This window comes from Astatotilapia calliptera, chromosome 3 (genome assembly GCF_900246225.1).
Source record: "Astatotilapia calliptera chromosome 3, fAstCal1.2, whole genome shotgun sequence".
Taxonomy (NCBI): Eukaryota; Metazoa; Chordata; class Actinopteri; order Cichliformes; family Cichlidae; genus Astatotilapia; species Astatotilapia calliptera.
Window position 1 is genome coordinate 38,611,936 of NC_039304.1, and position 13,887 is coordinate 38,625,822.

At 39.2% G+C, this 13,887-nt stretch overlaps 2 protein-coding genes and 3 non-coding genes across 5 annotated transcripts in view; 3 read left to right on the forward strand and 2 right to left on the reverse strand.

The window, feature by feature from the left end:
- LOC113019455 (deleted in malignant brain tumors 1 protein-like) overlaps positions 1 to 13,887 on the reverse strand; it is a 616,212-nt gene that overhangs the window by 232,421 nt on the left and 369,904 nt on the right. The gene's annotated exons all lie outside the window — the stretch shown is intronic.
- On the reverse strand, positions 76 to 11,898 carry LOC113019479 (aminoacyl tRNA synthase complex-interacting multifunctional protein 1-like). Its single transcript, XM_026163229.1, has 7 exons — positions 11,815 to 11,898; positions 5,876 to 5,970; positions 5,578 to 5,691; positions 2,979 to 3,164; positions 2,694 to 2,893; positions 2,169 to 2,340; positions 76 to 349 (listed from the first exon to the last, which is right to left on the reverse strand). Exons 1-7 carry the CDS (start codon positions 11,844 to 11,846, stop codon positions 183 to 185), a joined length of 966 nt encoding a protein of 321 aa, XP_026019014.1. The 5' UTR covers positions 11,847 to 11,898; the 3' UTR covers positions 76 to 182.
- Positions 3,853 to 3,924, forward strand: trnat-cgu (transfer RNA threonine (anticodon CGU)). Its single transcript has one exon. It is a non-coding gene; the product is annotated as a tRNA-Thr (tRNA).
- trnat-cgu (transfer RNA threonine (anticodon CGU)) lies at positions 4,895 to 4,966 on the forward strand. The gene has a single exon. It is a non-coding gene; the product is annotated as a tRNA-Thr (tRNA).
- trnat-cgu (transfer RNA threonine (anticodon CGU)) lies at positions 7,186 to 7,257 on the forward strand. Its single transcript has one exon. It is a non-coding gene; the product is annotated as a tRNA-Thr (tRNA).

Sequence of the window (13,887 nt, forward strand, 5' to 3'; positions counted from 1 at the left end):
ATTATTCACTTAAAGTGATCGGTATTGCTTTAACTGCTTTGTGTTTGAACAGAGACCACTGACACCACACAGTGACAAGTTTGTTAAACTCTTCATTTACAAAACACCTGAAGAAACAGGTGCTTAGTCACAGTAAGCATGTACCGCAGTGCTGCACAGGATTTTCACAGTTACACAAACTTCTATCTGATGATGCAGTTGGTGAGGGAGGGGGCCCTGCACAGCCCCTTGCCTTTCACCTCAAAGCTACATCCTTTGTAATTGGCCACGCCCCTGCCATCGACCTGCAGGTCCGGCTGGAGAAGCTCCCAAACTTTCTCCTTGGACTGCAGCTCCTTGTCCGGCTCACCTGAACACGGGAAGAGAAAGACAGTGAAGGAAAGTGAAAAAAACCCAAATGTTTTTGTGGTGCAGATACAAAACAAGGACTTTATCTCCTACTTTTTAATTTAACAAATGTATTTTATTCACAGGCACAACAAACTATGGCTTCTTGCAACTAACTATCAAGGTTTTAACTGACAACGACATGATTGGATTTCTTCCCGTCCGGAAAATGATCATTACTTTGTTAATGTTTAGTAGTAAGATGCAAATCTGTGTCGTTGTTACACCAGAGCCCAAAAAATTTAATCTGTGTCTATATTCTTTGGTTTATAACATATTTTAGAAATTTGCATCAAGATGAATTAAAGTACATCTTTTATGTCTTCAGTCATTCACGAAGAGTCAAATGATTTGATTTCTTTTAATTCATATAAGGAATAAAGTGAAAAAAGATCATGTCAATCAATTATTTCTAGCTCTCCAGATACATTACTATAAATCTCTATTATGGTTATGCATCCTCTTTCTGAATGTGTGAATGTGCGAGTGAATGTGAGTGCGAATGGTTGTCTGTCCCTGTGTGTTAACCCTGCGACAGACTGGCGACCTGTCCAGGGTGTACCCCGCCTCTCGCCCTATGACAGCTGGGATAGGCTCCAGTGCTCCCCGTGACCCTGAGAAGGATAAGTGGAAGCGAATGGATGGATGGATCCTCTGTCTGACACAACCTACTTTAACTCCTTTCTCTTTAAGCCCACTTTCGAATGATTGGTTGAATTCTTTGCTGAGTGGCAGCTTCCAGTGATTTTTTCAGTTATACTTGTTATTGCTTTGCTTCTTTGGGTCAGAAAAGTATAGAAAGTTGTGGACATTGATGTTTACTTTATTTTTAACATTTTTAGACAATAACTTTTTTAAATGATATGATGCAAGTCACTTGCTAATCAGAAGGTCGGTGGTTAGATCCCTGCCTCCTGTTCTAGATATCAAAGTATTCTTAGCATTATACTGAACCCTCATATGTCCACCAGCGTTTGAATGTTGGGTTAGGGAGAAAAAATTTATTTACATGAATGTATGTGCAAATGAGGCTTGTTGTAAGAAAGCTAAAAGTACTTTTATTGCACCATGTTTATTCACTCATGAGCTGCTGTAACTAGAATCAAATGGCTGAACTGCCACCTCAGCATGCAAGTGTGTTGCAGCAGGGGCACATGGAAAAGTTGCAGGACAATGGCCCTTGAGGACTGGAGTTTGAGACCCCTGCACTATTTACCGAAAGTACCTGCTGATTTACCCGCAAAAGACATTATGGAAAAAACTAAGTCTAATTTAAAAACAAATTGATCAATTTCAGCAGCATTTTCTTCTTTATACTCATGCTTGAGAAGATGGTATCAGAATCTTTAGTCAGTTTAAGCTTTAAAAACTGTCGGCAGAGAAATAAATAATAATGGATTGCATTTATATAGCGCTTTTCGAGAAGCTCAAAGCACTGTACACTTCCATTATTCATTCACACACTGGTGGAGGCTACAGTTGTAGCCACAGCTGCCCTGGGGCAGACTGACAGAAGCGAAGCTGCCATATCGCACCATCGGCCCCTCTGGGTATCACCAGTAGGCAGTGGGTGAAGTGTCTTGCCCAAGGACACAAAGACCGAGACTGTCCAAGCTGGGGCTCGAACCGGCAACCTTCCGATTACAAGACGAAATGCCAACTCTTGAGCCACGATTGCCCTGCGTCTGTTTAATCTAAGTTACAATCGCTTCTATAAACTGCTTTTAAAACTCTGCTTAACTCAGTCACTGTGTTCATATATTTTAATGCTACATTGTTACCAGGGTAGTTGAGAAAAGTGACCCTGTCTCCTGGGGTGGAGCCTGTGGGCGGGACTAACAGTTCAACACAGTCATCCGAGATGCAGCAGCAGAGGAGGCGGGCCTGGGAGACCACGCCCTTCAGCTTACAGGCCTTGACGTTGCATAGCAACACAGCTAAGGAGCCCTGAAGCTACAGAGAGAAAGAAACTATTTTGTTTTGTAAGCATTAAATAGAAGTTATTTAGTAGAAAAGTAAAAAATACTCGAAATGCTAAGCAGTATATGTTAAGGGCAAATTATACATTTATAATTTTTATTAAGTAATAATATTTTTTAAAAAAAAAACTATATTAATTTAAAAAATTAAAATGTCATCAATATACTTACTGGAAAAAAATTTCAGTACTCTGACAAAAAATGTAAATGTAAAATAATAACAATAATATTTTTTATTAATATTGTATTTTCATTTAGTATACTGTATATAGCCTATTTAAAGCAATAACAAAGTTGATGATAGTTTTCAGTATAAAGTCACATTACCTCCTCAGGTTTTGCTTCCTGTCCCACCTTACTAACCACCGTCCGGGAGCTGTTTTCTCCCATGTCCACCTCCTGCACAATCATGGCTTCGGCCAGCGGGTGGACGCGGGCGCTGAGGATTCGTCCCACCCTCAGGTCAAGTCGTGACACGTCAACCTGTGACTCCATCCCCAGGGAAAGAAGGTCCGAGGTTGAACGAGCTGAGTAGACAAAGAGAGTCAGTAATTTTATTTATATTTTTTGCTATCTCGTTTTATTTGACTTTGTCTTTCACTCTACTCTCACCTTTCCTCTCTCCTCTCCTCCTCCTGCTGTGTTTGTCTCTCCGCTCATGTGAGGAGGAGGAAGAAGGAAGAGGATTGACCTGAAAAGCACCTGTTGCACCAGCAGGTGAAGACGGTTGATTGGCAGCTGTAGTAGAGGTAAGGTTAGGGGTCTGTGGAGGCGGAGCCGTAGGGAGCAAACTTTTAGCTGAAAGAAAGACATGGCAGTGCCTCATCAGCAAATAAATGCAAAGACAACTTTCTTTGCTAATGTTGGTTCTATATATTACTACATTCAATTTTAAATGAAACCACTCAGATGCAGCTGAAGTGGAGACTTTCACCTTGAATTCAAAGGGTTGAACGAAAGGACTGCATGAAAATATGAGGCAGTAAAGTATTTTCAACACAATCCCGTCATTTCAGGGGCTCAGAAGTAAATGGAGAAATTAAATAAGTGAAAATACAATGTTCATTTCTAATTATTGTTTGAAAACCCTTTGCTGGCAAGTCTTGAAATTATTGACATTGCAAGAAGTTGCTTTTCCAACTTTTTAATGCTCTACCAGACCTTTACTGCAGCAGCTTTCAGTTGCTATTTGTTTAAGGACCTTTCTGACCTTTCTTTCCAAAGTTTAGTCTTCAACAAGTGAAATGCTCAGTTGGGTAATAATCAGGTACAGATTCTGTACCCTGATATATTGCAGTATTTCTATTTTCTTAATATCTTAGTTGTATTCTTGTATTCTGCATGATGACGTGCTTTATTCTATGTTTTTGGATGTGATCTGTTGTATATGTGGCCACACTAAGACAAATTCCTGTCAACTGTCTACAATAAACATGGACCATGTCTGACAACACCCTTAAGTATGACAAAAGAGTGCAACAACAGTGGCATGGTGGCCAAGTGGTAAGGCGTTGGTCTCGTAAACCAAAAATCATGGGTTCAATCCCCATCCATGCCTTCTTACAAAGGATGTCTTCCATGTTCAGCGTCTTGTAATGTTAATGTCACATGGATGCTGAAGTTTCACTGGTAGTAATGATATATCCTATGATGTCCTCTACAACCTAATGTGACTTTCTAGTCTTCTTGAATGGAGCATTCTGGTATCGGCAAAGTAAACAGTTTTTGTCTTTAACATCAGAATTTCCAAAATCTTTGCAACCAAGGTGAGCAGAAGATTGTCTCTGAATGGAAAACGCAGTAAAGCTACAACCAGATGGAATAAGTAGGAGAAGAACTTGAAGTTCCACCACTCAGGCAAAATAGTAGAATATCCAAAAACATAGAAAAGTGATTTCAAAGGCACGATGTTTGTTTGCTGTTCTAATGTATATTAATTTCTGCTGCAGCAACCAGGTAATGGGGTCAAAGTTGGCGTAAACAACATTGTGCTTCATCCAGGTGTGGTAGCCAAGTAGTAAGGCGTTGGTGTCTTATACCAAGTAGAATGGGTTCAATCCCCATCCATGCCCTTAGTGCTTCCTTGAGGTGTTGCATGCTATATGCCACATCACAAGGCATTACTTAAGTTACCAAAGTTGCTGTCTTGATTGTTTCATAGTTTTTAAGCTTTGCTGCAAATAAAAACCTCTGTTAGGCATCACCAATGTTTAAAGTCACTTGGTGATGTTCAGAGACTACTGTCTCTGTGTTGCAGAAAGTAATCTTATAGTTAGAATTCTTGAGGAAGGAAAGGCACCAATGAATGTGTTATTGACAGTTAATAACAGAAAACATGGCTCAGAAAGTAATCTAACCATACTCGAATACAAGTATTGGTCCAGGTAGTGATTTAATCCTCTGCATGTGCTCCTAGTGACAGAGTTTAAGCATTAAAATCCAACTGTACTAAACTTAACTGACAAGGCACCCGAGAAGGGGTAGTGGCTGGATAGATGATGCATTTTCTCCTCCTCATTCCCAAAGCAGGCATGGTGGCCAAGTAGTAAGGCGTTGGTCTCGTAAACCAAAGATCATGGGTTCAATCCCCATTCATGCCTTTAGTGAGAGTTTATAACAATACTGAATGTTTACTGACCGATGTGTCCGTGATGATACACTACCCCAGTTTCTTACCCAAATATAGTAGTCAATGAAACTTGTAATACAAAAAACATTCGACTAATTTAGACTTACAAAGAGTGAAATCTGTTTCTTAGCCCTATTTAACCCACACCAAGGATTTAGGATAGTATACACACGCCCGCCCTAAACTGGAAAGTTTAGGTGGGAAGGAAGGTTCCATTTCCAAAGAAAGTGGTGGCCATGAAAATGAAGTAGTGTAAACATAGCATGGCTGCCAAGTAGTAAGACCACAAATCTTTTGTCTTTTAAACCAAAGATTGTGGTTTCAAGCCCCATTGATGCCTTTACTGTATAGTTGAGCTTGCTCTGGATTTGACATTGGCTACAGCTGATGTCAAGTGATATAACATGTCTACTTGAAAACAATAACTCTATTTTACTTTAACTAATTGTAGATTTAATGAGACACTTTCCTTGCTTTTCTGTGAAAGTCACCACATGTCACAGACAAAACTGCAATTTTTGACCTGTCACGATTTCAATGTCAATCTATTATGGTGCACGGCAGTATGAAAAGTGTATGTACCGGCACGTCTCCTCTGTTTATCCTGCAGCTGAGTTTTCAGCTGTTCAATGTCCTTCTTGAGTTTGGCATTTTCCACCAGCAGCTTTTTTTGCTCTCTGACAGATGCCTGCAGGACTGAAACACACGAATAAGGTTTTATCACACCCACAGTGGGTTCATTACCTCTTGATACCTAAGTCTTCAATTGATTATTAGTCCTTCATTTACAAAATTACAATAGCTTCAGAGTTGGTGATTAACTCTATCATTTGGCTGATGGATAACTGAATAATAAACAAACTCTGCTCTTCTGTCTTACGAGCTTTCTCTCTGGTCAGCAGAGCGTGGGTTTTAAAGTAGTCTATGATCTGCTCCCCATCCTCTGGATCCAACTTCATGACAGCAGCCTCCAGACTGACAAACAAAACAGACATACAAAAATAATTACTGATGCTGATCTGGAGGAGTAGTCGGATTTCATTTTCTCAGGTACAATGAAATGTCATGCAGGTTATATAAAAGAGACATGCGCAATTGGGATAGATTCTTCTGCAACCATTAACTAGATAAGTGGTTCAGAACATCAATTGATGGTCCTTGTAAACATTCCAGATGCACCAGTTGTTATTTAGTTACCATTGTTGTTGTTTCCAGTGCCAAAGACTGGGCTCCCAGGGAGGCTAACCACTTCAGGCCTGTGGTTTTAACTCAAAAGCAGTGGAAGGACTGTGAGAGTCATGTTTTTCAATTTCTTGAGTTCCTTCAATACAATTCAACCTGCACCGCTGAGTAAGAAGCTGGAAAGCTGGAGTCCATCGTCATCTGACTACATAGACTATCGATTACCACACCAACAGATTGCAGTGCGTGAGTTATGTGTCTGAGGTGATGCTATGAACCACAGGGCTGCATCAGGGAATGGTCCTCTCTCAGTTCCACTGGACTTGAGACACAAACCGCTAACTGTCACCTCCAGAAGTTCTCTAATGAAACAGCCATCATTGGATGTCTGTCTGAGGGAAATGATTTAACGTATATGGGTCATCAGATGTGAACAACCTGCACATCAACACCAGTAAGATGAAAGACATGGTGGTTGACTTCCAGAGAAACCCACCACCCATCACACTGGTGAACATCTATGGCTTGGACATTGAGGTGGTTGACACATACAAATTTCTAGGTTTTCACCTTAATGATAAACAGGACTGGTAACACAACACTCATGCTGAAGGGCCAAAATCAGCTCCATCTGCTGACTTTGGCCCTTCAGCCCTTCAGCGTGTTTTCCTGTTAGTATTTTCTTTTAAATATATATATATATTCTAATTTATTTCATCTCCTAATCCTACAATTTTCTGATTGTAGGATTAAATCAAGTCTATATCTACTTAGGACCAGATTAGCAGACAATAATAAACTCATTATAGGCAACATTACAGGGAAGAAAAATCCCGAGCCACACCTCGTAGTGACTTCACTAATGCCATTGTGTTTGGGGCATTTACTCCTTTGTTCCAGTAAAGAGAAATCTCAATACGTTAGCTGTCCAAGAGGTTGTGAATATTTGTTTTCATCTTGGAACTGACTGGAATGGAGATGAATGGTAAGAACTGCAAAGAAGCACATGGCATGATGGCCAAGTGGTAAGGCGTTGGTCTCGTAAACCAAAGATCATGGGTTCAAATCCCATTCATGCCTTATGCCTCGCATCTAACAAGATGGCATGCTTCAAGGACCTTGTCAATCTGCTGTGTTTGTATGTATATACTGTCTACCTACTGGAATTGATTGGAGTTGGCATTAAATTGATTACCAGTTTAAACAACTGCAGGATTTGACTGAAATTCTGTTTACTAAATGTCTCTGGAAAGAAAATTCTATAAGAAAGTCAGTGTTGGCAGTACATAAATGTCCCACAGTCTTCAATGGGACATTTAAGTGTAGTGCTTCCTGTTGTTTGAAAAAGAAATGAGATGCTAGCATTTTGAAGCAAAACAGATTCCCATTCCTGGGCTCATCGCAGAGGATGGAAACTTCAACGGTGAAATCCACACAGAGGCCAGTACCTGACCACTGATTCTCACAACCAACTGCAAAACAAAAGTTGGGTTATCGGGAACTTACACTATCAGACAGAGCACGCTCCCTCTGAAACAGAAGGAGACACACACACACATACATATTATACGAGCGTTTAAAAGATGTGGTTTTCTTAAGTGGGCCTTCATTAATGCAACAAAGATGAACAGGAAAGATCCTCAGAAGAGTGGATAGCAGCAAAGCTGTTACAGTATATTCGTAGATTTAGGGATGTCACAAAAGCTCCTGGAGGGTAGTCCAAAGATTCTGTCCTTGTAGTGTCTCTTGTGAGGTGCAGAGAACCCAAAAGGGTCCAAAGTACAGAGTGGTAAACCTCCATGTAGCTTAACTACTTAATGATTGACAAACAGGAGATGATGTCACCAATGTGCTGATGAAATGTTTATATAGATGATATCTTACAGGAGGGGAAGTGAAGGGTTTGTCTTTGCCTAAGGCGAGCACATAAACACACATTGTGAGATGTCAGAGTTAATCAAAGACAGGTTGTTTTTTGTGGGCTTTTTGGATCAAAACTGAAATGAGTCACCACACAACACTTCCTGTTTGATGCCAGACATCAAACTCACTGCCCACCTCTGCATTATGAATAGTTTTATTCAAATATATCCAGAAATCTTCCTCGTTTGTGTAATTTGAGCTCAGGAGAAACTTATTTTTACTGTTCTTTCAAATGTAAATGAATTGTGTTTATATGGGACCTAAACATCCTCTATGAATTTAAAAAGGCTCATATGATTTGAATATTTCACGCTTAATTTGCTTTCTTTGGCAACTCAATGCCATAAAAGTCTAAATGATAAAGATAAAGATATCTTGGTCCTTGCTCTGGGACATTGTGCACTTTAATATTCGGCACATTTGGGCAATTTTGAGAAGCTGCGGGTTGGTTTCTCACACAAGAGGATGCTTAAGTACACCGCTCACTCTAACATTGATTTGTAAAAAATTTTGAATTTGCATGTTTAGTTTTCATTTTATAACTTTGAAGGGTTTGCATATGCAGTGGGCTGAAAATCTGAAACATGTTTTTTGGCTTTTAGAGTTTAAGGCAAAAGAGGTTAAAAGGAATCTGGCAATTGTTAAGTGAAGAGCAAGAGACATTTCAAAATAAGCCTTCCTGCATTTTCTACACATCTGCAAGATCATTTTCATGTTGTTCACGAATCTATATCATTAATGTTATTTATGGGGAACTCATATCACAAAAAAGAGCTTCAGCTGAAGCAAAAGGCCAGAAAGGTGCAAAGAGTCTGAGTGACAGGCGAGAGGTCAGTGTGAGTGTGTGAAAAGTGCTATATAAATAAATTGATTTGATTTTGATTTAAGACATTAAAGCACAGAAAAAGCTGTCAGGTAAGTTTACACAGATATTATCTGTGGAGAAAAAAATAGCTCAGAGAAGCCAGACTTTTTGCATAAAGATCGATGTAAAAACGCCTGACGGAGCTCTCCACTGTGGCGCGGTCAGCATTTACATACACAAACACACTCCAATGTCACCGACACATTTATCTCTGTAGTATTAAAGCAAATATCCCCTTTAACAGCTACTGTTATTGTAAGTGATAAAGAAGCAAGTAAAAAGAAACATGCCGGCAGCAAAAGTCTTTGTAAACCAGTGAGGTAATCTGGTTAATTATATGATAACTGATGAAAGAGAGGTGGCATTTGTGCTTGTGACTGCAGGGAAGAAATGAGTGCTGTAACAATGTCTACATTAAAATCAGGGGAAGTTCTGCTTTTGTGCTTATTTGGTCACAGTTATAGCCAAGCTGCAACTTGAAAACGAAGCCAAACCCTACAGTTTTTAAATGTCTCATGGTCCACGTTCAGTGTGTTTCGTTTTGCTTTCCCTTTGGTGTCATGTTTATTTGTATCAGCTGTGTTTGCCCTTCTGTGCATTTAAGTCCTTGGTCTTCCTTTGTTCATTGTCAGGTTGTCTGTTTGTCTACCCCTGTGTCCCCGGTCCCTAGTTTTTTTCCACTGTCCCTTTGCTTTGCTCTTAGTTTAGTTTTTCCTAGTTTAGATTAGCTATTTGTTTTGGTTTCTCTTATTATGTACCTTCGTCTTTTGCCTTAATAAATGGCTTGCCTTTTGTTATCAGGTTCCTGTCTCCACGTGTCGCCTGGTTCCTCTTAAACAAACACAGAGTTTGCTGCCATTTTCTCTCACCATCACAAAGGTTACTAGGTTAATACCTATCTGAATTTAACTTCTTAGTTATATCAAAAATATGGAATTATATTAATGTCATAATAAATACGCAAGCAAAAACATAATCTGAGCAAATCATTTTATTTCACCAATTATATTCAACAACCCACTTTTATTTTCTGTTTGACACGTTTTTATATTTATTTACTCACAAATCCAAATAGACTAGGATATCAGATCCATAAAAAGACTAGTTGGTTTATATTTTATATTAATTTAATTCTTTTACATAGGATTTGGTTTCATAATGAATTTTATATAATTGTTTTATTTATGAATAAATAAAAAAAATCAACATGAAAGAGGGAATATGTGCTACACATCGGTTTTGAGGATTTATTGACATTTTGAAAGTGCAGTATGATAGTTTACCCACAGCTGTTTGTATTTCTATTGTGCAGCTGTGGATGTACTGGTTTATCACCAAGCTTCATTTTAACACTGAGAAACATCTTAAAAAGTGCAGAATTCAAGGGCCCATTTTGAACAAGTCCCTTCCAGTCATGTTTGTGCAGTTACATGTTTTTGCTGCAGACAGAGCAACTTTTTGTTGCCAGGTTTAAATATTTGTATTTTGGTCAAACATATGATTGCCAGATTCTGTTGCACACTTCCTTTGCAGGTCCTCGTTATGGGTTTTCTTTTTGTTATGTTTTGTTTTTTCATTTTTTAAATCATATGAGCTATGTAATACTGTAAAACAGATTAATGGGACAGCACTGCAGAGGCTTCAGAACTCACCTCAGAATCCTGTGGTTTAAATATTCCTTCAGTGTTAAATAATCCAGTGACAGTTGTCAGTATTTCCCCTGCTGCTCAGCAGACCTTTAATGATTAATTCAGCAAACTTTAGTTTTCAAATTCTAAAAAAACTGTTTAAAACAGCGCTGTCATAGTGTAACTCAGTTTAAATCAGTAACCTGAAGTGTCCATCAAAATGAAAAATCACTTTACTTTGGGCTCTGCAGGATTCCTCTCCAAGTGCAGAGATACCTGCAAGAGCGTAAAACTGTAGCAGCATGTGCAAAGCAAACACTTTCACATGTGCGATGGCTTCGGTGTTGACATGGCTGCTGAGTTCTACCTTGTGAGGAATTTAATTGCGCCCGTGAAATGAAATTATTTGCTCGAATTATGTTTTTGCTATGACATAATGTCATATGACATTTTGACATTAATATAATTCCATAAATGGACCAAAGAAAACTTCATTAAGGATCCACCTACACAAAAACACCCACAGACATCCTGTGTCCACACTCTGATGGCTCAGATCTGTTTTGGTGAGAAAAGGGGGGCCTGACCAATATCAGCATAGGCGTAAAAATAACTGACGTGTGAAAGGACCTCTGAAAACAGCACCTTGCACCATGTTGAGTGTCTTTTTGAAACTGGAAAACTACAATTAATGTCCATAAACACAAATAGACTCGACAGATTCAATTTCATGACCACCAAACACATACAGCAGCTACTGAACAGCTGACATGCAGAGAGACACAACAGCTGCAGCGAGGCCTGCTGCTAAAAATATCACCGAATGGCACACCACACACTCACACATGACAACGCTCCTATTTAATCCAAAAAAATAATGGAGAAGAAAAGACGTGAAAGGAAAACAAATTTCTGCATCTTTTAAAGGGAAAAGAGCTGAATACCATGGAAGAATTTTAAATATTAAACAGCAAGACAATGATGAGGTTTTAAAAAGACCCTAACAGCCCAAACTTTTTATACTCCCAGTTCAAAGAAAAATGTTAAACATGCCATATACAGAACAGTTTCATGTTTAGTATATGACAGTTCCTCAGCAGCTTTACAAATAGATTATACAGATTCAGCCTTTACATTTCCACTCACAGATCCATGTTTGCAACTGCCTACAGAGCAAAGTGAGGATTTGCGGAGGATTAAAAGTCACTCAGGTGTTCGTACCTGGGGTGAAACAGGTTGTCGGTGTTGTCCATGCTGCAGGATGTTGTTGGTCAGCCAGCCGCTCACAGACAGAAGCTCGCCGAGAGTGTGTGTTCGCCTCTGATATGCTGTGTGTCAGCTGTCAGCTTCCATCTCCAGCTGGAGGTGAAAGGTCAAACACCTCCCTATTTAAATCCCACAAGACCCGAGAGGAAGAAATGACTGGAGGTTACATTTACACTCAAGTACTGTACAGTTTTGAAATACTTCAGGTGTTTTCATGTCTGATGTTGATCTCAGACACACTGACTTTGAAGACTATGAATTGTAAAAATGTGCGTTTTGTCACAATTTCAACTACACATTTAAATATAAAGCATGGCTGTCACAAGGTTGTTGTGGCTCACAATAAAAAAATTCACAATAACAATGTTATTACAATATACATCGACGTATGAATGTGTGAAAAGGGTATGAACCCTTCTGGGTCAATTTGCATCTGTATGTTTAGAAGAACAGTAATGTGTGGCCCCCAAGATTCACCTCATCTATCCATCTGCATTAATCTGAGACATGGACCTTTCTCAAAACCGACATTAGCAAATTGGAGGTGTTCCGAAAGCGTTCCCTTCAAGCAAATTCTTAGGGTGTCCCTTTCTAGACCACCTAAGAAATGAGAAGGTAGCCCCTGATCTAATGACCAGTCACCAGTTGTAAAACAAACACAGCGACGATGACTTTGATGGTTTGGCAACGTATGACAAATTTATGGAAATTGGATCAAGACTAGCCCAGTGGAAGGTGTAATGCTTTCCGCCAAAGAAAACGTGAAGAGTCCACATGAAGGAAGACTTTTAAAAAAAAGTAATACCTTCCATCGAGGAAGCCCACATCATAGCCCCCAATCACAAGAAGTGAAAGCAAATCATTAATGAGGTCCAAAATCCAGCAGCACCTACAGCAGCGTATTGGTTTCGAGGACATCTTCCTTACCCAACTAATAGCTAAAGGACAAATGCAGGAGGAGCAGAAGAAGAAGAAAAGAAACAGAAAAACAGAAAAAACACCTGTCATTCAGTTCAAGGACTGTAATGTTCAGAGTGGAGGCATAGGCACCCACCCCCCAATTCCTCTTAGTCAGCGGTCCCCAACCCCCGGGCCACAGATCTTCTTTTTTGGTACTGGTACTGGTTTTATTTTGTTGTATTTATCCGCGGCACCTTATAGGCCAGTCTGTGAAAATATTGTCAGACATAAACCAGTCTGTGGCACAAAAAAGGTTGGGGACTACTGCTCTTAGTAACAGATGCATAGCAACAGATACATAGTAACGATAATCTTCTTAGACTTATTAGACTTTAGATTCCTTTAATTGATGACATCTCAGAATATTGGCAGCCAATGTCCTTTCCTCTGACATTAGCAACAATGCCACTACAATTTCTCCAGAAATAGCAGTGTGGTTAGAAGATACATACTTCTGTAAACTTAAAACACTGAATAATAGCAATAAACCATTCATTACAATAATTTAAAAATACTGATGGTGCTTTTATATTTCGATGACCATCACTTTTATTTACAGCAATGCTGGAGAAAAATATTTCGATATTAGAAGTTGCAGTGTTGAAATTCCGCTTTTCTCCACTAGATGGGGTTAAAAACAAAATAACTACTTAAAGGACTTCCAGTCGAAATGCGTGTTTGGATTGCAGACAAAACATCAATATCAGGGTTTATTTCATATTCTTTATTTTATTTTACTTTAAAATAAGCACCAGCCTCAAAATTCATGTCCATAATGTGTATTAATAGGATAATTTTGACTTTTTTTTGCAAATGATCTCACATTTGCTGAAACATAACTGTCATGGTCCTGAGTCTGAGGACTCAGTGTTTTGTGTTTCCTTATGCTTTTGTTCATTCAGAGTGTGTATTCTGTTGTTATTTTGCCATTTGTTAGGTTTCTGTTCTTTGCCTGCCTGCTCCCACTTCTCTGTGTTCCCTCTGTCTGTCCATGGTGTTATTGTGTCTGCTCATGAGTCTGCCTGTCAAGTTCAGTGTCCTGTCTGGTTCTCTGTGTCTGTTAGTTTC

Bases quoted from the DNA above. Each gene is read 5' to 3' on its own strand.
- LOC113019479 (XM_026163229.1), bottom strand. From the start codon at position 11,846: ATGGACAACACCGACAACCTGTTTCACCCCAG. The intron at 5,692-5,875 runs GTAAGACAGAAG...CGTGTGTTTCAG, and splicing joins GCTGACCAGAGAGAAAGCTC to TCCTGCAGGCATCTGTCAGA. The intron at 2,341-2,693 runs GTAATGTGACTT...TTCTCTCTGTAG, and splicing joins AGGAAGCAAAACCTGAGGAG to CTTCAGGGCTCCTTAGCTGT.